At 37.5% G+C, this 24541-nt stretch overlaps 1 protein-coding gene across 2 annotated transcripts in view; it reads right to left on the bottom strand.

Annotated features, from left to right (window-relative positions):
- Positions 1 to 24541, bottom strand: part of LOC149262612 (homeobox protein HOX1A-like) — a 346567-nt gene that overhangs the window by 100712 nt on the left and 221314 nt on the right. Inside the window, exons 8-10 of one of the 2 annotated variants that reach the window (XM_089424957.1) lie at positions 14283 to 14390; positions 13498 to 13587; positions 13136 to 13388 (exon numbers count right to left, since the gene is read on the bottom strand). In XM_089424957.1, the coding sequence (XP_089281083.1) occupies positions 13136 to 13388; positions 13498 to 13587; positions 14283 to 14390 (451 nt within the window). The remainder of the gene's footprint in view (positions 1 to 13135; positions 13389 to 13497; positions 13588 to 14282; positions 14391 to 24541) is intronic. The other variant, XM_089424959.1, reaches the window with a different exon arrangement.

Genomic DNA, 24541 nt, shown 5'->3' with positions numbered 1-24541 from the left:
TTCTCATCTGGAATGTGGACCCATGCTTCACTTCCAAAAACACGAAAGTGACTTATATTTGGTTTAATTGAGCTTCATGCTTTTTCTGGAGTGATATTCTTTAAAACCTTAGTAGGAGTGTGATTTACTATGTAATTTGCACAGTTAATTTCTTCTGCCCAACAATTAAAACTAAGTCCTTTAGATTGAAGCATGCAAATAGCCATTTCCTACAAGGTGTGATTCTTCCTTTCAACTACGCCATTTTGTTGTGGAGTATATGGAACAGTATGTTGCAATTGAATTCCATGCTCAGTGCAAAAGTTGATGAATTTGTTGTTAACATATTCTCTGTCATTATCAAATCTTAGCTTAAGAATTTGATGTCCAGATTGTTTCTCAACAAAGGCCTTAAAGGCCAAGAACATGTTAAAAACTTCACTCTTGAGTTTAAGAAGTATACCCAAGTGTGTATGGAGAAATCATCAATGAAAGTTAAGAAATACTTGTAGCCAGAGAATGAAACAACTAGAAGTGGACCACATAAATCGCTATGCACAAGTTGTAAAGGAGCTGAAGCATGCCATGAGGCCAATTTTTCAAAACTATCTCGATGATGTTTTTCGAGTACACATCTGAAACAAACACCATCTCTGCAAAACACCATAGGAAGACCTGTCACCATATTTTATTTACATAGATTTTGAAGGGAGCGATAATTTAAGTGACCAAATCGCTCATGCCAAAGTTTGCTCACTTCATCATTATGAGCAATAAATACCGAGGGAAGATTTGATGACCCAAAATTCTTAAACTTATACAACCTTGCAAAATCATCAGCAATGCCAGTAGCTAAAATCTATCTAGGATCTCTTAGGTCGTTAATTACAACATCATGCGGTGAAAATTCAACAGTTTTACTTTCACCTGAATGAGTTATCTGTTATACACTTAAAAGGTTGCAGGATAAGGTAGGAACACATAATACATCATTAAATTGACCAATTTCTAGATGAATAGTTCCAATCCCTACAACACTAAGAGATATATCATCACCAACATAAATATTTTTGGTGTTACAATCATTTAAAGAAGAAAACATTGTTTTGTTTTTGGCCATGTGATAAGAATCTCCAGAATCAATGAGCTACTCATGAGAATGAGAAGAAGATACATTTAGTGCATAACCAAACCGAGATGCTTGACAACCACATGCAGAAAGTGTTATTCCTGAAGATGAAGTTGAAGTTGAAGTTGAAGAGTGCTCCAAATGGATGGTATGCTCTTCATGGCTGCTTCCAAGGTGTCCATCTTCTTAAAGCATTTGGATTCCAAGTGGCCATCACGATTACAAAAGTTGCAATGTTTATCAATCTTCTTCCCTTCGTTTTTTATTTGCCTTATCATTTTGTTAAATTGATTTTTCATTTTGAGACTAAAATTGCTTAAGACCCTTGTTTGGTTTAGGACCATTCTTTTTAGGATGTTTCTTCTTAGGATTCTTTGAATTTGGTTGTTGCTAGACTGCTAAGGCTTTCTTAGAAGAATTTCCAGTATTAAGAAGACCAAGATGTAAGCTCTTATTAAAGAATCACAAAAAGCAACAAAAGAGGGGGACTTGTAGTCTTGTCCTTGAGAAATAAAGGCTTCTCTAGTAGCATGGAAGGTGGAAACAAACACAAAGTAGGCTGGTCCTAACTTAGTAAGAATGGAATAGATAAGGCTACCATCTTCTTTCTTAACCTTAACACCTTCCAAGAGAAGTCCAAGGGTCATGAACTTGAACAAAAAATCTTCAATGGAAGAAAAATATTGGATTCCAATGTAAGCAACTCATTTTCAAGTTGATGGGCTCTAATTTCATTTTTAATTCCAAAAACTTTATTGAGTTGTTTCATTGCTTCATCAGGGGTATCAATTTCTGCGATATAGAATCTAAGGTCTGCAGAAATAGGCATCCCTATCAACCCATGTGCTTGATCTTGCTTATTTTCCCATTTGGCTTGCTTATCTTCATCTTTAGGTTTAAACTCTTGGTCTGAAGCTATTCTATAAAGATCTTTACTTCTAAGTAAATCCACAATGTAGGATAGCAATTGGAAGTAGTTGGTGCTGTCAAGCATAACTAGGCATGGACTTTCCATTTTAAAAAAAAACTTAAGTTGTAGATGTTGAAACTAAGTGTTCTAATGGAAAATCTCGAAAAAATAGGCCGATTCAAAAAAAAACAGCTTCTGGATGAAGAAGTTATGGTTCTTTGAATAAAAGTTGTTGAAGATGCCGACGAACTACATGAATGTTGGGAAGTGAATTATAATGTTATATTTAAAAAAAAAAATACCCCCCTCCCCCTTCCAAACTTAATTTAATTAGCTCACTTTAAAAAAAGATTATTTTATGTGACCCACTTTTATAAACAAGTGAAAGTCACTTCTACAATGGTACTTTATAAACTATCCACTAAATTGTAACTTAAATAAAAGATAATGAGACTTTAGAATTATAAGTGACTCACTTTTTATAATGGGTGAAAACAATTTTACATAAAGTAACTTTAAAACATAAATTACATGTGCTTTTTGAAAAAGTAACTCAACAAAAAGAAAGACTTGAACCCAAGACCTCTATATTCATAAAGTAACTTTGAACCAAGTGAGCTAGTTTAAAAGGTTGGTAATTTTTGGAAAGGGGGAAGGGTTTTTTTTTTGTTTTGCTCTCTGAAGCTTTGGAGTGTGTGCTTACTTGAAAAACCCCTTCTTTGCTTACAAATCAAAAAACCACACAACCCAAAATGAACAAGCAAAAGAAAAACCAAGCCTTACCGCTTAATGTTAGATTTGACCAAAAACTAAATATTTTTCTCAATGTTTCTGATTTTCTGAGATCACACTAAGGTGCAACGAAAAAGAGCATATGCATGAGAAAAATTCTTTCTTTTTGTTTCTGGTTTGCCCAGATCACACAAGGTCGCGGGGCAAAGAGCATACACAGAAATGAAAGGTATAGATCTGGTTATAAAAAATTATTGAGGACTATAAACGGAAATAAACAGAGAGATAAATAATTATAACTGCAAATAAAGATTGTATACCTCTAGATCTTAAAAATGACGTAGTCAAGGCTACCAAAAACCTTTTCGCGTGAAACGAAAGGGATTCCTCACTAGAATAGATGCTCCTAACACAATAGAGCAATCCTCTTGCCCGAATGCAATCAAAAACAAGATCTAGGAAACGATAGTCGGACACAATTGTACAGGCTTCGAATTTGGATCAACGACAGATGCGGCCCTCAAATAGCTCTGATAGCATGTAGGAATTTACAGGGTAAGTTCCTCAGATAGAACACCAAAGGACGCTGCTCACAAACAAATCACAGATCAATACACCAATATTCTTGACGTGGTTAAAACCCTCAAAGAGGGAAACAGTCCACGGGTTGAGCCAACACGGTCACTTCAGGCAATTTATTAATGTAAAAGAAAGAATATTTACATAAGCTTCTCTCATGAATGGTCACCTAAAAAATGACCCTCCATGCTCTTTAAATAGAGATCATGGACCAATCGGGTGTTAAGCCACACATCAAGGATCGGTAATACCGAGGAGAGAATGAACCGTCATATCAATTTATGTCTAGAACATATCGTGACTGTCGAATTGTAAGTTACAAAAAGTGCATACTAAAGAAACACACTTCACCTAACTATACACTAGACCAAGTTGTACATAATTATTTCCTATGTGTCAGAATATCCTAACAATATAAAATTCTAGGGCATGATAATAAAACCCTAGATATAGAAATGCTTTTATTATGATTGAAATGCTAATATAGTTGTTGACATCTACGGCTTTAGTCTTAAAGATGGAATCTAGGGCTTGTGACAAAAACCCTAGCACAAATAGATGTGAAATTTTAGGGTATGAAAGATGTACCTTTGTTGATTATGGACTTATCTAGGATTAGGTTTTGGATATCTAATGCTTGATTGTTCTGATGCTTCCATTATAATGACTTGATAATTTTGATAAAGTTAACTTCATGCTCCTATATATTTGTACTTAGTTGTACTTGTTGCTAAAATATTTGTAGGAACATAGTCTTCAAGGTGTTGAAGATGTTTATCTACCTCACACTTAATGATGATTGAGCATGATGAAAAGAGGGAGATGCAAGAATCTTTAAGTATACATTGTTGATGATCTTGTTGCCAAGTAAGGATAGAAGGAATGCTATTTCGAAAGGTTGAAGTTCTCTGATGAAATGATATAGCGAAAGAAAGAGTTTATGTAGTTGGAAGAATAAAATTGTTGATGGACATATTCCCTAGTTAAGAAGAAACTTGGATAAAGGAAAAGTGTATATTTCCTTAGTTGAAAGGGAGCTTAGTTGAAAAGTTAATCTCCTCCAGTTGATAATTTGATATAAAGATCATAAGGATGATTGAGATCTGAGAATAGTTAAAGCACTACAAAAGGATATTCGTGATTAATGAACAAGACTTGGATGTTTTTGGAAAAAGTGTTGAGGATGAGTTTGGTGTTGCTAAATAAGTTGAAAAAGGAAGCTTCTATAAAAAAGATTTTGGATATTATGATGACCTAAGCAACATCAGAATAATTGAGGACCCCAAAGGTTTGTGCTAACACACACACACATATATATATTGAAATTTAATATTGATTGGGGTTGTGATTGTGTAGGTAGATCTCTCCATAAGAATGTTAAACATTTTGAAGCATGTTTGGACTGGTAAATATATCTTATTTAGTTAATAGGAAGAGATGCAGCATCTTGGGGCGGCAACATGCTTGGGAAAACATTTGGCCGGCCTATGATGATGCCGAGATCCCCAAGTAGGGAGGGTATCGTTGGTCTTGTGCAGCGCCGATCTTGGATACGATACCTAGATTCCTATGGGTTGGTGTTAGAGTTGAAGCCTAATGGTACCTATAGTGACAGAAGCTTGGGATACACCTTAATTCCAAACAGTTAGATACCTTGGTCAAGTATCTAATATATAGCATTGTATACACTATAGCTCTTCATTGAACATATCATTTTGAGTTCATCCTTGTACCTATATATATGTATAATTATGAATACCTCCCTAGTTAAGAGGGAGTGTTAAAAAATGTAACTAATGTCGATGTTCGTAATTGTAGTTGAGTCATGATGTAATGTAATTGTCAAAAGAAGAAAGAGAAAAATTATTTAAGGAAAAGTTATTTATTAACATGGGTTTCATGCTTATTTATTTTATTCTAGGTCAAATCCTCCATTCTAGGCTTCTAGGGTTGAGTCATAAGTAATTATCCATGACATAGACCCTTCTTGGTTTTTGTATATCAAGAAAGAAAATTTATTTTGCTGTAAATAAGTCATAAAATCCTCCACCATCAAGTCGGACTCAAAGAACAACTTCAAAAGGCTATATATAACCATGCATTTGACCTATTGAGGGGCAGACATATATAATCACATCAATCTGTGTTGAGAAATCTAGGGGCAGCTACATTATGTGATTTCTCTTACTTTGATAAGAGCATGTGATGTATTTTTGCTTATCTTGATTAGATTCTTTTTCACCTTAATTATTATTGTGTTCTCTTCATCTAACAGCTACCAAACCATAAAGAACAGTGACACAAAATGACACAAGATATAGGCGATCATCCGAGGCCAAAACCTCGCACGGTCTCCTTTCTTTCTTCATATATCAAGGGTCTCCTTTCTTTACAGACCTTATCACGGTCTTCTTCTCTTTGGAAATGTCATGATCAATACTTATGGTCATCAAATGTTGACTTCTTGTTACCGTAGTTGCATATTTCATGATCTCTTCTTTCTTTCTTCACATGTTGCTTCCCAGGAACTTTCCATACATAGTTCCTTCATCTTTGTCAACTACCTCATTTCATATGAGGACATATTATATTGATTTCATCTTATCAATATGTTAACCATGACTTCATCCATCTTTTCAAAAGAAGAGATCCTTAATCATGATCACGAGGTAGAGAATTTACCCATCCTATCTGCAACTATATGGTGACATGACTTAATCTATCAAATATATACATACCTCTTTTCTCCTTCTGGCCATCTAGACTTCTTTCAGAAACTTCCTTTCTTGATTGAGAGTACTTCAATCATCATGACTTGTTGCACTCCTTTGTCACCATACCATCATCCTTCTACACAAGGTGGAATGATGACCGGGACACTTGCTTCTTCCAAGTAGAGGTGAACCTTCTAGTGAAGATTCCAACAGAGGATCTTGATTGTCCTCATCCGACAAATGCTCCTTTCTCATGATGATGATGTATGATGAATTCCTCCTATCATGGTGAACGACATTCTTTCAATCATATGTACTATATATGATTTCAATGAGGTTTCCAAGAGCTACTTCCTTTATATGATAAGTGCTATAGCTCTGTAGACTTCTACTTCAACTATTCTTTCAAGCTTCTCTAAGGAAGTAGCTCTTGCTTTAACGGTATGCTTCTAGTATGATGCCATCTTTTACTAAGATGGATCTCGTCATAATACTTCTCATCTTGACTGCCATGGTGGAGATATTTTCACCTCCTACTTCTCCTTGCTCTGCATTGGAGAAACCCTAAGAGTGAAGATCTATCCCTTTGGATTTCTTCTCATCAGGTTCTTCCACTTCTTCGGTGACATAAACTTCATTTCTTTCTTTCCTCTTGTTGTCCTTCTTGACCTTCGGACAATATTTCTTGTAGTGCCCATATTCCTGACAACTATAGCATTGGACTTTTGACATGTTCTTCTTTTTATGGGAACCAGATTTCCCAAACTTTTCTTTTCTTTTAGCCATGGCAGCGGATGCTTGAACTTGTTCACCAGGTCCCACGTCGTTCTTTGCTTTCAACCTCGTTTCTTCAATTTTAAACAATGACCAAAGTTCACTAAATGGGGTGGCTTCCTTCTTTCCAAAGATGCTAGATGTGAAGTTGCCTTATTCCTCTTGAACTGCGTTGAGCACTATGGTGGTCATTTCTTTATCGGGCATTATTTCTCCCAACTCTTGTAGTTAGTCTCTCATTTCGAATACCTTCATTAAATATGGGGTTATTACATCTTCATTTGAGATCTTCATTTTGTACAACTCACTCCTCAAAGATTTCACTTCTCCTGTAGTACTTATGGAGAACAATTCTATTAACTTGTCATGTATTTATTTCGATGTCTCCAACTTTGATACATAAGGTATGAGGCTAAGTTGCACGAAACTAGGAAATGGGTACGAGTTTCCGAAACCAGCACGAGTACGAAATGTGACCCCCCCCCTTTCCACAAATTTTGGAAACGGGGAAACGCAATATATATATATATATATATATATATATATATATATATATATATATATATAGAACATTTAAGAAATATGTGCTATTGTAAAGCATATATGATACATTCTAATTTATTACATTATGATTAAATTGTCAATGCATAAACTATAAGTCTCTAAATTTACATCACATTTACTCATGAATGATCACATAATGAAAATAGCAATATCCAAAATCAACCACAAGAAATTTCTAATTTCTTGTCTCGTGCTTGATTGGGAGTCTCCCCTAATACCTTAGTACAGGTTCCATACCCTAGTACCCTACGTGCTCTTGATTATTGGGAGTCTCCCTTGCATAGAGGAGCTTGGTTCTCTTGATTAAATACAAGTTCCATACCCTAGTACATGACAAAATCCAATGGAAACATTGCAATCCCCCCAATCCTGAAATCCTGAAAAACAGATAAGTCTGCTAGATTTTGAGTGAAATCTAAAATTCTACTTTCTCCATATGAAATCCAATGAGGACGAAACCACTCTCAAACATCCTGAGTCATTTCATGGTAATGTTAAAAATTTAAGTAAAATGATGAAAATGAAAAATAAAGGAGAATGTTACTTTTACTTTAAGAATTTAACATTAACATGAACTGCATATCAACACTAGGGCCATAGACTTGAACATTAGGCTGCCCCACTCAAAACAATCCTCTTTTTTATAACTTGAGAGGCATCTAGAAGCCTCCATAAGATATTTTAGTAACCCAATAAAAAATTAGAAGCGAAAAAAATTTAAAAAATACAAGAAAAAGTCAAGTTAGAAGAGGAAACTCCACCATACGACCTGGAAACTCGTTTCCGACCGTACTGGCCATGTTTCCGACCTCGAGAAATGGGCTAGTACAGCCGCGTTTCCAGGCCGTACAGTACGAGTTTCCTCGTTTCCGTTTCATTTCCGGCCGGAAACAGAACCTTATCCAACGTTCACTGCAACTTAGGTATGAGGGGATCCTTGATGGATTCAATGAGAATCCTTTGAGCCCTTACTTCCCCTTTCATATACTTTGCTAGAGCTTGAGCTTCTTCCTTTGGAGGCTTAGTAATTGATCCCTTAACATGTTCAACGACTTCATTTTCTATGAGGATCAAATTTGTCCTCTTCTTCCATGCAAGAAAGTTTGATGACCCAACCAATTTGTTGCTTTCCTTGCAAAATGAAGTCATTTTGATAGTAGATTCAATCATAAATATAAAGGTACTTACTTGTCAAGTGAAGATGCTCCTTGATGAAAATATCTTCAACTTGATGCCTTCTTGATTTTGATGATGATGTTGATAATAGAAGATGTCTTCTTGATGAAGATGTCTTCCTTCAAAGAGAAGGAGATCACCTTGATTCCTTGACGATGATAACAATGCCTCTTCTTACTTCCCTTGAATGTAGCAACTTCAAGATGCTTCAATGTGTATTCCTTCTAGGTAGGGTCCTTGAGATCTTTTTTGATGATGATGTGTGAGCTTCCCAACAATGCTTCAAGTGAGAAACCCTTCTTTTGATAAGCTAGGGTTTTGAGGTCTTCTTTGCTTGTACTCGGTCCTTGTGAATGTCTTCTTGATGGTACGATGTCAATGTTTTGATCTTTCTTGATACTCCTTTTGATAGTCCTAGTGCTTCGGCCTTTGAGTGTCCTTTTAGCTGCCTTTCCTTGTCTTGTCACCTTAGCTCGATACCATGTTGAGAAATCTAGGGGGCTAGATTATGTGATTTCTCTTACTTTGATAACTGCTTGTAATGTATTTTTGCTTATCTTGATTAGATTCTTTTTAACCTTAATTATTATTGTGATATTTTCACCAAACAGCTACCAAACCATAAAGAACAGTGAGACAAATGGACACAAGATATAGGCAATCATCCAGGGCCAAAACCTCTCCAGTTGAGAGGAAAACCCACAAGAATTCTTCTCTTCTTATAGAATCTTCAATTAACAAATTCCAAGACCTATGACCCTTGACCAAGACCCTCCAAGACCAAGTCAACCTTCCTTCTTGATTTGCACAGCTTCCAGCAACAAACTTTGACCTTCCAGCAACTTCGACCCCCAACAACAATTTCTGCAACTTCAACCTAGTAGATTCACAGCATCGACCTTAATGCAGCTTTGACCTAGAAGCAGCTTCACAACATCAACCTTGAAACTTCACAGCTTCGACCTAAAAGCAGCTTCACAACTTCAACCATGCAGCTTCACAGCTTTGACCGAGAAACAGCGTCACAAATTCGACCTTGCAGCTTCAGAATTTCAACCTAGCAGCTTCAGAATTTCGACCTAGCAACTTCAGAATTTTGTCTCGCACAAAAACTGTAGAAACTCTAACATAAGAGAGAGAGAGAGAGAGAGAGGCCCAAAACTTCGATATTGGTATTCTTCTTCCTTTTCATCCTTTCTCCAGCTTCTATCTTAGGGAATCGAACTTGCTTGAGAGTGTGTCCAAATGAGGTCGAGTTCCTTCTTATGTATAGGCTTTTGACGGGTACGAATTTCTATCTTTAAGATAACTTGTCCCTTCATGTAGACCGACTTGATCTTTGCACCATGGCAAGGTCTTAGAGGGTCTTCTGAATTTCTTTTGACTCAAATAAATTTTCTTTACAATATGTAACATGCCCAAAAGGATCTTTCATACATGACAATGACTCAATTGACTTGTAGACTCAATGACAAACCCCAGAAGCACTCAATGGATGCTTGACCTAAAAATAAATCTCCCTTGAGCATGAAACCTGTGCCTCAAGAATAACGATAATAAATTTATTTTTCTCTTTTCATTAAATATAATCATGATTACATATGTCATTATGAAGACCGAAGCTAGTTACATATTTCAACAATCTGCAATTTGCACAAAGAGAAGTCTGAAGATGTCTAAATAGAAGTATTTTGCCATCACAAGGAAGGAATTATCATGGCGAAAGAAAGAGAGATCTTTGGAATCGAGATTCTTCCTCAAATGCGAAGGAAATAAAGAGAAAAAGCAGGGCCGAAGGTACAAACCATGCTTCAAAACTACAAAGCAGACCAACACTCTTGTTGACTCGTTTTGGAGAAACAAACCTATGTTGACTTGTGAAGGAAGGAGCTAGAAAGTTGACTTGGTTACATAAAGGTTGACTCGATGGATGGAGGGAGTCTATGGTCCTGGTTGTCTCAATTTGATTTGAATCTACTAGCGGAAGAGTTTGGCTAGGTGTTCCCCTTCATAAGGGCTTTTACTTGGTTGAGTGCCTACATCTTGGGTTTTCTTTTGTGTTTATGATCTTCATGTTTTTGACATTTATTTGATGATAAAGAACACTACTATAATCAACAAAAGAAAGATATAATATCACAGGTAAATGTCATGAAAGAGAAATCAAAAATTAAAATTGCCCTAATGCTACCCTAATGGATTTCTCAACAAAAACCATTAAAGTATCATAATGGACCATATTCAATGTTAGGGACACTAAAATATTTTATGCAAACCTTGCCTTCAAATGTCTTTCTAGCTCAGGATTTGTATGCAAGTCACCATAGTTGTGTTAGGGATGAATGAGCAATTATCCCTATTGGGTGCTTCTAGACCTTAAGGGGAAGGACATTTCAAAGGTAAACCCATCAATCCATAGATGCATGTGAGAAAGGTGATCATGGAATGGGCAAGACTTCAAGAAAGATGGCCATAGCCATGGTTCCAGTTGGAGGAGGTCCAACATCTCTAAGTGTAATGCTGAGAAGAGGGAACAATTGTGGAGGCATGAGCTACCCCTTTGCCCGGCTTGCTTCGTCCACTCCTCAAGCGTGCCTTTTACTTTAATGATTTGAATTTCTTTCTTGCATAGCTTAAGAGACCCAACTTTCTCTAGTAGTCTAGCACTCATCGTGGTCTGGGCATTCATAAGCTCCTTTGTTCAGAGAAAGCATGAAAGCTTAGGAACAAGGTGATGGCTAATGAGCGAGGTAAAGGTCACGGTAGGCTTTTGCCCATGTGCTTATTATGTCACAGCCATCATTCGCATTTTTCATTTTCTTTAATTGTGGCCATATATGCTTTTATCTTTCTTTCAGCTGCATCAACCTCTTTGGGCAAATTTTTGGGTCACGACTCAATGATGAGGATATAAGGTGTCAGTGCCAATGACCAATGACAATCAACCCAAAGAATGGAAGTGGATATAAGCAAAATATTGAAGGTGGTAAAGTATGAATCATTTTGGGAATGCTATATCAAGAAATGTCTCCTATTAGTGCCCTTCCTAAAGGAAGGACCTCAAGGGTATCACACTAGACTAGGGCCAAAGGATAATCTCTCAAGTGAAGCATGGGAACAAGGGTACAATCAAGAGCGATAAAATATCCAACTTGGTCTATGATCCATATTTGTATGCCCCAAACATTAAATGAAAGCATATCATTATGGAGATGGCTAGGGTACCCTCCGATAGATGACTCACCTTCCTTCAAGAAGTATGCCAGATAAGAGAGAGTACTGACCAGAGCATAGTTGGTGAGTTGTAAAGTAAAACTGTGGATCATCATAGGGCTGCAGGCTGGATGGATGACAACTGGGGAAAAAATTCTCCTAGGGGTTACCCACTTTTGGGGAGTAACAAGTACCAAACCATTACAAACCAATACATTGGCCCAGGTCAATGACTACTGAAAATGACTGAAAATAAGAGTATACCATCAACAATCTGCTGCTTACACTGATGAAACTTTCAGCATAGGAAAATCAAAACTTAGCAATAAAGCATTATCACCATTAGTATTTTGATCATGCAGGCAAAAGTATGAGGCTTCACCACAGATGTACTTTTATTACCTATGAAGCAGAACATAAGTTACATATCTGGCACATGTAAACAGGTTTTGCCCAATGGCTACAAGCCAAAAGTTTAACCTACTGTTAAAACATGATAAGCTACAGCCTTAGTTAATGAATAGCACCACCTTAGCTTGGTGTAGGCTGGCTTAATAGACCAACAGTTTTGTACTAATAAGAAATTAATTTCTGCTTGAAAAATTGCAAGACAATAATTAAATTTTCAGCTCCTCAGCAATCTTCTGGTTGTTTATCTCCCAGGATAAATTAAATAGATTCAATATTGAATTGTAGCATAGAACTTCACCTAAACAAACAAGCTTTCAAAAGGCCAAAAAGTTGAGAATATGGATGTCAAGGGCACATGCCCATGGGTTTTGAAAAAAACATACAAACCAATCAATTGTCAAATAGATGATACCCTAGAGCTTTAGAGTACAAGAACAAGAGCTAAACCAGTTTTAGAGTGATTCACATAAAACCCATGGCTTTTAAACACCCAACCACTACTTTTCCCTTAACAGTTATACAAAACTGGAATTTGATTCCTAGCTCCCTAACAGAATACAGCTCTCTAACACCTACAACATCATCAATTCCAAATTTGGTTATGTTTCCCTCTTTTTTCTTTTTTGCTTTCAGTATTGATATAGGAGTTGCTTTCTCACTTCCATATTGCATTCACACTTGGCGTCCTTTTCATTCCCACTCACTTCCTTTTGTGGTCATTTGTTAGACATTATTGAAATTATCTTATCTTATCTTATCTTGAACCTTCACAAAGATTAGCAAAAGATACGATTCTTCCTCGTAGTTATACCAAGAAAATGTAGGAAAATGTTACAAACTTGCCAGCACACACAAGAATTGAGAAAGGAAATTATGAAACCCAGTAGTTTTTTAAAAACCTAAAGAAACAATTCCATATCAGCATTCATGTCATAGTTCCTGCAAGCTCCTTACCAGTACTGGTTGGACTTTTCAAGTCCTTGATACCATGCTTTTTCCCACCCTTTCTCTTCCCTCTTTCGGCAGATAGCACAATGTTGGTATCCTTAATCCCTTTCCCTGCACTGCCTGGCACTTTGACTCTCTCTGAAGTAATATTGTCATCTTTAATAATAGAAGACTCATTAGAACCATCAGAATTATCAACTTGCTTGCTTCTATCTTGATGGCGAGAAAAATGCCGTGCATTGTCAAACCATTTGTCTACCTGCACCAAAAGTCCACATTTCCTGTGAATAAAGACAAAAGACAATAGACCAGTGGAAGGAAAGAATTTACAGAGACAATATTGAACTCAACAGAAGGCACTTCTATACCTGCTTGAAAGAGATGTCAAATTCCTTTGCTAAACCCTCCTTCAAAGACCGTGGTGGAAAGCGATTCTCACCAAAAACTACACGAAATTTCTGCAAGATGTCATGCACATGTCATCTGAGAAGAAGGCCATCGCAACATTACCATTATCAGAAACAAACATTTGATACAAGGAAATAAAGAGAAAAGTTAATATTTCTCCGCATTGGTAAAACCTTTGCATATGCTCTTTCCTGCTCCATTTCTCAATTAAAGCAGAAGCAAATTCACAAATTGGAGTTTTACAAGAAAACTCTTTTTGAGTCATTCTGTTGATTTTGTAAAGATCATAAGTGAAATCAGGCATCCTACAAGACAAATGCATTCACCAAAAGTGCTCAAACTTGATGTTACTAGTGATTCTTTCCTCTATCTAATGTTACACGAGGATGTGCTCCGCAAGGGACATTGCTCCCCAGGCAGTAGGACCTCTGGATAAACATTTCACTGCATCCCCTTTCAGTGAAACACCATGAAACACGCAGAAAAACATTTCACCAGGATGGGCGAACGTTCTATTTTTAAGATAGGTGCATGGGTGCCCCTTCCAAAAGGTGGGATATGTGGGTGTTCCCCAGAAAAAATCTAACGAGAAAACCTAAGTTAAAACTAAAAACCAAAACCCTAAAAAAAATCCCTAAATCGCCTAACCTGACCTGAGTTACCTTCACTCTACATATTGATTTTCATCTCTATTTGACATTTACCATTTACATGTTGAGCTGCTGAGTAAAATTGTGAAGCTGACCTTTTGGAAAAGAGTAACCATTGGGCATTTGGGCAGCCAATGCAGGGAGGAGCTGGAAGCTACATCCAAGCTACAACCACGGAGATTGAGCCAGCAGCCACTGCCAAGCTGCCAAAGAGATTCAGATTTCAGATTTAGCTGGGACACTTGGGCTTAATAAATTAATAGCCAAGCGTTCAACTGTTAACAGCCAAAAGTTTAATAGGTTTGACAGCCAAGTGTTCACTACTAAAGTGTTTAACAGCCAAGGTGCAGCTTACAATCAGGTGTTTAACAGCCAAGGATATAGCTACAGCGATTTATCAGTGATATCTTTTATCTAGCAGTGTGGAAGTAGGGTCGAATCACTGCTGTTTTTAAATTTTTTAACAGATATTTTCGGGTTAATTTCATCATTATCACTTCCATCCTTTACACTCAGTCACTGGGTAATTCATCAACCATGAAAATTCAAAATAAATGCAGCCAGTAAATTTTAAATAAAAACTCTTGCAGCACATTGCTAAAAAGTTAGAACTCTGCACATAAAACTTCAAACTGAGCAACATGAGTCACTCCACCACTAGTAGTGGCAGCCACAGAGATTATGATGTCAAAACAAAACATCATGTTGGAGATGGAAGCGGAAGTGGAACTCTCGCATCATCAAGGTTAAGTGAAACCCAAGGCAATCTCTGCCCATCAAAAACATTGGCCAAATATGCAAAAGGGATGTTTCATCCCGTTAAAATTGGAAACTAGGGCCAAATTCCACTTTAGATTGCTCCTTTGAAGAAGATAATTATGGCATTGAATTCCTCTTTTCGAGAGGACCAAAATCAACCTAAAGATCGACAAATTTGGATAAGGAGAAATGGGTTTTTGAAATTATGTTCTCTCACGTGTAAACTACCAAGGTTGGCCTCTCCTCCATGTCAGCTCATCAAGCCCAATAGACACGTCTCTTGACCCCCATCGAATTGTACAAATAGCGGTGCCTTCACCCTCATTTGTATACATTCATTTCTAATCATTCTCTCTGAAATGGCCGCAGAAGAGGAAGATCTCTAGCAAAGGTATCAAGGGCAAGATTGGATCTGTTTAGTCTTCTTGATGAGCCTTGTTCCTCAGGCCGAAGGCCGAGGTCAGTATGGGGGAAGTCTGGGCTTATCTATGAATAATTCTGGGCTCATTCATAATCTTTTTCAGGACCGAGTTAGAGCAGAAAGGTAGCCGCACTTGGCAAGGGATATTGGATGGTGTTTTTGGTATATATTGTATGGGTCTCCTCTCCAACAGTAAGCCGCACTCCTATTAACATGGTTCAGATAAACCACAGTACTTGTCACAGAATGCCGAGAGTTTGGTTGTCATCACAGCTAGGCCGTGGGCCTAGTCTCCATGATCAGGTGGACTGAAAGGCTTATACATTAGCCCAGATCTACTATGTGAAGTGGACAGAATCTTGTGAAGGAAGGCCGCTGCCCTGAAATGAGAACTAAGGGTGAGTAAGTGAGTTACATCAGCATGACATAAAACCTAACTAGAACTCGGTCTTGAAGAGGCAGTTTCCTTGAAATTTGGACAGTGGTACTGATCCTCATATTGGCAAATCTATGATTGTACTCTCTCTTCCTCTGTTGAACATTTGATAATAATAATAAGAAGAATTGATCAAGGGTTTTCCCCATCTTGGGGTTTTTCCCTGGCTTGTGCCATATCTTTGTGTTCTTTTGGCTTGGCTTGTCTTCTGCATTTACATTTAATGTTCTTTTGTTAGTCACTGATGGTTTATGATCTAATAGAATTGATGATGAAGTAACTAAATAAAGCAGAGAACATGTTAACTCAAATTTTAACATGGAACCAGAGCTGGGATGAGGACAAGCCCAAGCAAGAGAATGGAAGAAAGCAATCACTCTGTCATGCAGATCTTATGAAGTTATCCTCTGAGACCAGGTGCACAATGACTATTCTTATGCTGGAAGCTGAATCTCAGAGATCATTTCTGGGCTTAGTTGCTAGCTTCTTCTGTGTCGATCCGATTTTATTCTGAGGCATGAACAATCTCCTATGATGGACAGATCAAGAAGCATACCTGGGCTAAATTGTCTTTCTCTTCTGTGTTGATTTGAGTCTATTCTGAGGTATGTTACTCTGAGTTTTTCGGGTTTAATCTTTCATCTTTCCGGGAGGCTCTTCACTGAATAAACACTGCAATTCTGTGATTTATCTTGCACCGCTCAAAGAGTTAATCCTTGATGTCTGCCTGAAGCTCGAACCTGTTCTCTTAAAGCTGTCACTCTAATGTCTTTTGAGGAGGTTTCCTGAGGATCGGATCTCTTTTCCTAATAAACTAAGACTGCTTTAAAAGCTCCTATTAAGGGCTGTCCTCGGACCTATATCAAGGTCTCGTTATGGACATGATTTCTAGTCATAGTATCTGTGACTAGGCTTAAATATTATCTAAAGAAAGCAAAGATTTTTAAAGGGCATATATTCCCAGATCTGGAGGTCTGAGGGTCTAATCTAATAGCCCTCACCAAGCCCGGGTATCTTTCAATCAAATCAGAATTCTGGGTTCAGCATATCACAATTTAAGGGGATCAAATCAAATCAACAGTACTTCTCAAAGGCCTGAATTTCTGTTTGGAAATATTTTCGAAGTTGTCCTTTGATTAGTAAATGAAGCAACTATTCAACAATTATGAGCTCTTGGCCCAAGTGAAGAAAGTATAATACTTGAGGATTTCTAAGTCTTCATCCTTGATTGAGAAGGAACCCTTACCTCTGCAAATTGAAGGACCGACAAGAAGCCAAGTATCAATTTCTGGAGTTTTCTCCAACATTATTTGATCTATTTAATGAGTTTGATCAGAAGAAGGATGTTCTGAGCTTGGTCATATACTGGACATCATCCATCCTCAATATTCGGCACTTAACTTTTGTTTTCAGAACTATGAAATCTAAGCACACTTATGGGTGCTTTGTAAAGATCCGGTACATCTTGTAACAGTTCAACTTTTGGAAAGCAACTTGAAAAGCTACAGACTTCAAGCAGACATCATCTTAGGTATGACTAGTTGATTTTTAATGTACCTTGGACAAGTGGTTTGCCATGGGTTAGTCTCTACTTAGAGAAAAGTGTCCAAAATCATTCTTTTCCTGAGTGTGACTTTATAAAGTGAAAGTGACTTTATAAGTGGTAAAGTCAATATTAAATTATAAAGTGAAATGTGACTTTAGACATAAAGTATAATGTGGGTATTTTATTTAATGGGTGAGATAAAAAAATAGAAAGTGAGAATTAAATGCACATTTATTCTCATCCCTTGATCTAAATGAATATGAGCCATTAGATCTTAGGGTTGTCCAAAAGTCATTTAGAGAAACAAAAAGGGGAAAAGAAAAGAGAGACTGCATTCATTCTTCATGAATGCAGTCTCTACCGGGTTGAGAGCTAGAAAAAAGTTCTAAAGGAGAAATTTGTTACAGCATGCTGAAGGAGTGTTTCTAGGCAAAGTTGGGCATGGAAATCAAGGTTTAAAAGACAGCAGAAGGTATAGTACAAACAACGTTGAATGTTTTTAGCTACACGCCATTCGAGAGAAGTTTTTGAAAAAAAAAAAATCGTACAACAGTACGGAAATCCGTACAGTCTGTGTGGGACAGTACATATTCTCAGGTTCAAGTGGGCATGGAAATCGAGGCAAAGTGGGCACGGTTTTCAAGGAGTTTTGGGCTGAACAGATAAGTTGTATTTTGCTGTTTTGTTTTGTCTGCAAATGTATTTTTCCTGAACTTGAAAGATAAATAAATTTGAAGAGCTCTCTAACAGGTTTTCCCTGGAGAAGATTAAAGGGGTTTTGCCTGAGTCTAAGTTGACCAAAAATCTGTGTATTTTTATGTGTGTTGCTGGTCTGGTTATGTCTATATTTATTTTCAGCATGTGTTGACAGTCCCATGTATTTTAATTTGAAAATTTCATTTCCAGAATTCTATATGTTGAATGTATGTTTATGGGAAAGGGTATGTAACTGAATGGGAGTGATAAGGTAAAATTAAAACCGGGTTGAGATTGTTGGAAACTTTTTTTAGTCATCAAATTTCAACATGACTGAATCATATGTAAGACACGACATTCAGGTTCAGATTTGTGTATTATCATCCCAATCAAGTAAGTTGATTCACATTGTATAGTTATAAGAAGCCATATCGACATGACGTCTGCAGTATACATTATTCTGGCATTTCATTTACAGTCAGGTTAACATTGGCATCATCACACATACATACTTACAGTCAACATTAGGAGAAGTATTGGTATGACATACTTACAGTCCGCAACAGTTATGAATTATAAATTATTGACAACAGTGTCATATTGAAATTCTGATGTCAATACTGGCTGTGAACAAGCCATGGGCATAGGTAGTTTGAATTTCTCTTTTCTCATCATTCAAATATTTAATAAAGTCTAGAAAAGAAGAAGCACTGTTCAGTTACTCCAATCAATGGCATTCAAACCTCTATCATAAAGAAAAGGGAGCTGAGTCTCCTATACGAAAAGAAAACCTAGGACGATGGATTTCAAGTTTTGAACAATAGCATAAAATTATAATTTGAGTACGAGAGGACAGTCACACCAAAAGGAGGATCACACCTTGTATCTGTGCATAAATCTGCAACAAATCTAGTCTGATCAAAGCCTGTAGCCTGGTGGTGATTCCAGTCCAGCATAAATTTTATGGGCATTTTATTATATTTCAGGTCATCATGAAGAGGTGTGTTGCAGGCACATATGCTACAAGGAGTCAAAGATCAGAAGCAATCTTTGTAACCATACTTCCCAGTGTTGGAAAGGTCAGATGCATTCACATAAGGTGCCTGGCAACCAATAAAGAAGTGTAAATCCTCCGGAGGAAAGGAACAGATCTACGGGTGCTCTATGATTGTCTCATCTTCCAATAAGTCTGGTTCTCTTTAAGTATTGTAACTAAAATAGAAGAAATTACAACTGTTGAAGGATAACAACTCTGGAAAGGATCTTTCTCAGTGAAGTCTACAGCTCTAATCTGAGCTTTCTTCAGATTAAAGTCTGAGGTTCTAATCAAAGTTCAAGGACTATTTAAAAGGGGCAGTATGAAGAAGCCTAGCACCTGATGGAACCGTGTTAGTAGCAACTTGGAAGTCTGGCCGTTAAGAGAAGTGCATAGCACCTTGAAGCAGTTTCTTGTAACAACCCTTATGTGCAAGAAATCAGAGGTACCTTGAAGAAAGATATAGATGCCTGAATAAGAAATCATGAATTAAGTAATTTGATGATTCAAGATCACCTGAAGCAAGGCTTCAGAGGGAGCCACAAAAATCCCTGATGACTTTTCCTAGCCAATAATTTTTTTAAGTTATGGCAGTTGGGTATGATGACTCTGAGAGTCTGATGATATCTGTCACCTCAGGAGGATAGGTTGCAGTTATCTCGAAGTTCATGCATGGAAGAAATATGTCAATTAGAGTATAAATATATAATAACTGATGATGTTGATCCTCATGTAAGTTGTCACTTAAAGTCAAGGTGGAAAGACTTTACCATGTTGCATTGTTTCCTGCATTTAAAAGCTTCTGGTCTGCATTCATATATCTTGTGGATCCCTGTTTATGCCTATGGATAAGCCTCATATATTGGACAGTTGTTTGCTGAGATATCCCTGTGACTCTAGTGCACTATCGATTGTCACTAGACTAGAGTCTGTGACTCTAGGACCTCCATTGAGGCTGAATGAATAAAGCAGCCAGCATGGACATCTAAGTAAACTCCACAGCAGCCATTTATACACACATTGTTGTATATTTCAGAGTAGGATTCAAAAAATCTTGTATCTTACACATTAACAACAGATACCACTTTATATGATACAGGAAGGGACATTCCTGTTTATGGAAGAATATTACCAGGATTATGGCATGTTTAATTACAAAGTGGATGGATCTTATGATAAGCAGGCTGCCAGATGGACACTTTGCACTCTGTAAATACAAGCTTAGGCTTGTGGTCTCCCTGAGTAAGAGGGAGTAAGAACAGTTAAATATTTCCTTCATCAAGATATGCAAGAAGCAGAGGATAGCCAAGTGCTGCTAAGATCTCTGCTGTAAATCAGTATGTCTGAAGAAAGTTGTGTATACATCTATATGCTGCTGGGAGCTACAAGGCTTTCATTTGACGATCCGATCATCAATATCATCTTCAAGATCTAGTCTTGATTTCCAGAAAGCAGCCTGGGACTATTCCCTTTATGAAAGGATCTTTGGTTAAGATGGAACATTGAGCTTTGGGAGCTCCTGAAGGCTTGGGGTACTTATTGAGCTATGAGTGACCATAGGGTGAGTGATTCGCCTTCCCCTATAGGTGCACGGTGTACAAGGTGAGTGGTTCACCTTCCCCTACGAGAGGTGACACGTGTGTAGGGTGAGTGGTTCACCTTCCCAAACTGTTGATGAAAAATGTGCATAAGATGAGTGGTTCACCTTCTCCTATGGCATATGAGCAGGATGAGTGGTTCACCTTCTCCTGCGATACCCCAGTGAGAGATGCATTCAGGCATCTGCTTGTGGACATGTCAGTGGGACATGGTTCATCCTTTCCACACATGTAGGATGCTCATTCCTTACGATTGACGGTTGACATGTTAGTAGGACGTGGTTCATCATTTCCCCACGAGTAGGGTCCTTCCTACGTTTGATTGGTTGGCATGCATGTAGGAAGTGGTACATCCTTTCCCTACACTCAGTGATTTGCATGCGCGTAGGATGTGGTTTGTCCTTTCCTTACAATGATTATGATATGTGACTATAGGAGGTGGTTCATACTTTCCCTACATATGGTTATGACGTGTTTGTAGGATGTGGTTTCTCCTTTCCCTAGCTGTGGTTGTGATCCTTTCCCTACACTCAGTGATTTGCATGCGCGTAGGATGTGGTTTGTCCTTTCCCTACAATGATTATGATATGTGACTATAGGAGGTGGTTCATCCTTTCCCTACATATGGTTATGACATGTGTTTGTAGGATGTGGTTTTTCCTTTCCCTAGGTGTGGTTGTGAGCAAGATGTGATATATTCTTTCCTTGTTGGTGTTCCTGCATCATCCTACCCATGTAGTCTGAGATACATGGAAAGTACCTCTCATCTGGCCAATGAGTTGGGAAAAGTGGTTTGGGACCATAGCACTACCGATGGACGCATCGTGTACTGTCGTACTCCCTATGTCTAGGATGTTGATGTTCAACAAACTTGATCACTTGAGATCAAGTATGATTTCGGTTCTTCACATGGTTATGTGGACTGACTTTTGTCAGTGGAGAGTGGTAAGGTCTTGTGACTCGCTCTTGATCGATTCTTCTTCATTATTCATATCAGCGTTCAGCAGAGCAAAGATGACATGAGATTCGGAGATGATTCCTGGCGACAAGATGGCATGATGATCGGTATCAATGGCTGATGGTTTGACAAGTGGAATTCTCCCTAGTTGAGAGGGAGTGTTAAAAATGGCAACTAGGGCCAAATTCCATTTTGGATTGCTCCTTTGAAGAAGATAACTATGGCATTGAATTCCTCTTTTCGAGAGGACCAAAATCGACATAAAGATCAACAAATTTGGATAAGGAGAAATGGGTTTTTGAATTTATGTTCTCTCACATGTAAATGACCAAGGTCAACCTCTCCTCTATGTCGGCTCATCAAGCCCAATAGACACGTCTCTTGACCCCCATCAAATTGTATATATAGAGGTTCCTTCACCCTCATTTGTATACATTCATTTCTTATTATTCTCTCTGAGATGGCCGAAGAAGAGGAAGATCTCTAGCGAAGGTATCAAGGGCAAGATTAGGATCTGTTTAGTCTTCTTCATGAGTCATGTTCCTGAGGAAGAAGGCCAAGGTCAGTATGGAGGAAGTCAAGGCTTATCTATGAATAATTTTGGGCTCATTCATCATCCTTTTTCAAGACCGAGTTAGAGCATAAAGGGACCAGCACTTGGCAAGGGTTATTGGATGGTGTTTTTGGTATATATTTGTATGGGTTTCCTCTCCACCAGTAAGCAACACTCCTATTAACATGGTTCAGATAAACTGCAATACTTGTCACAAAAGGCTGAGAGTTTGGTTTTCATCACAGCTTGGTCGTGGGCTTAATCTCCATGATCAAGTGGACTGAAAGGCTTATACATTAGCCCAGATCTACTATCTGAAATGCACAGAATCTTGTAAAGGAAGATCGTTGTCCTAAAATGAGAACTAAGTCTGAGTAAGTGAGTTACATCAGCATGAAGTAAAACCTAACCAGACCTCAGTCTTGAAGAGGCAGTTTCCTTGAAATTTGGACAGTGCTACTAATCCTCATATTGGAAAATCTATGATTGTACTCTCTCTTCCTCTGCTAAACATTTGATAATAATAATAAGAAGAATAAATCAAGGGTTTTTCCCTATCTCAGGTTTTTCCCTAGCTTGTGCCATATCTTTGTGTTCTTTTGGCTTGGTTTGTCCTCTGCATTTACATTTAATGTTCTTTCGTTAGTTACTAATGGTTTATGGTCTAATAGAATTGATAATGAAGTAACTAAATAAAGCAGAGAACATGTTAACTCAAACTTTAACACATCCTAAAACAACTTTTTCTCTATACCAACCAAAACATCTAAGCCCCAACCAACAGAAAACAAAGAAAGTGAAGCAATGGATCACATAATTGAATGTGCCACGTTTGTGGCCATCCTTGGGTTTGGAGTTGTGGGCGGGTTAGGCAGCAACTGCAACACCTTTCGAGCATAGGTGGTGTTGACCACTACATGTCAAAAACCCATAGTAGTACACCCCCTTTTTCGCAAAAGGGATATAGCCTAATTGATGTGTTCTTGCCATCCAGCTATCATCATCAGCCTGAGGATCATGTTATATTGTAAACCCTTTCTGCATGTGTAAATTGTAAATAATTTTAGCAGATCCATGTCGTGTATGTAATTGCCTAGGTAAACCTAATTTTTTGATGACGATCTACATTCCGAAAGGTTTTTTGTCTCACCGATCCATGATCAGCAGAGTTTTCCTTTAGCCTTACCCCAAAGCCCGAATGGATTTTGTCACCAGAATGTTAGGGGAGTCCTAGTGTGCTAGATTGAGTCTATGTAAAAGTGGTTTAGGAATAATCCTAACTATTTGGTTAGGTTATTCTATTACAAATTGCTTGATCTGCTAGATTATATTTGTGTCACAGAAATGGATAGTCGGTGAAGGTCTTGGTCAAATGGTTTTCCCCCTTGAGATGTAAAAAATGTAAAAAATCATGGTGTAAAATGTCTTGAGGGTTAGAAAAATAATTTATCCCCTCATAGGTCCTAGGTCCTAGGTAAATTTAAATTTTCCAGAGGTAAAATTCGTGGATCCTTTAAAAAATTAAATCTTCACTGGTCCAGGGACTAAAGTTAGTTGATTATTTTGCTAAATTTTATATCTTAGGTCCCTGGGGTTAAGCCAAAGTCAAAGTTTTGGGGAAATAAATGCGAAATTTTATTTTTGGAATATATTAAAATACATTTAAATGAAAAATTTTAAATTTCCTCAATATTTAAAATTTTGACGGATGAGATTAAAAGAAATTTTGATCCTCATCAACGATCGAGATCGCTTTGACAAGGATCACTCGAACTAGCCGTTCGGAAATTTATCTTTAAATAGGGGGTCAGTTGTGAGTTGAGATCATCCGATCTTTTGATCGTGTACTAAGCGAAAAGCTCTCTCTTGTAATCTTTTTTTTACGAGAAATAAAGAAAGACATTGGGGTTAAATTTCTGCTGGTGTTACTCTTCATGGAAATGTTGTAAGATGTATTATTTTCATGCATATATTTCTTTTTGGCCATTGATATAGCTTTCTGAAGAGAGATCTGAGCACAGGTATCTTGCTCAGTCGTTGGGGTTTGAATGGTAATTTAAATTTTGAATATAATAGCAGGTATCTCTATTAGATCTTAATTTTATTATTATTCTCTTGCTCTATGATTGACGGCTGAATTGAGTTTTGCTGGAAAATCCTCGATTATTAGATCATCGGGCATTCGGGGAAGTTCTCAGCTGAACCAGCCAACTCCCTATCCGCGTTTTCTGAAGAGCCCAATTTGATTTTGATCCCGGGCTTATCATAAGATATTTTTATGGGTGATGCATGAAGGGTTTCAAGCTTAGTACCTCCTCTAAAAATCCAAAAAAAAATAATTTTTCTGTGCT

The sequence above is a fragment of the Pinus tabuliformis genome, chromosome 6 (assembly GCF_031772625.1).
Source record: "Pinus tabuliformis cultivar Carrire ecotype Pingquan chromosome 6, CPIR1, whole genome shotgun sequence".
Taxonomy (NCBI): Eukaryota; Viridiplantae; Streptophyta; class Pinopsida; order Pinales; family Pinaceae; genus Pinus; species Pinus tabuliformis.
This window is presented reverse-complemented; position numbering and strand designations above follow the sequence as displayed.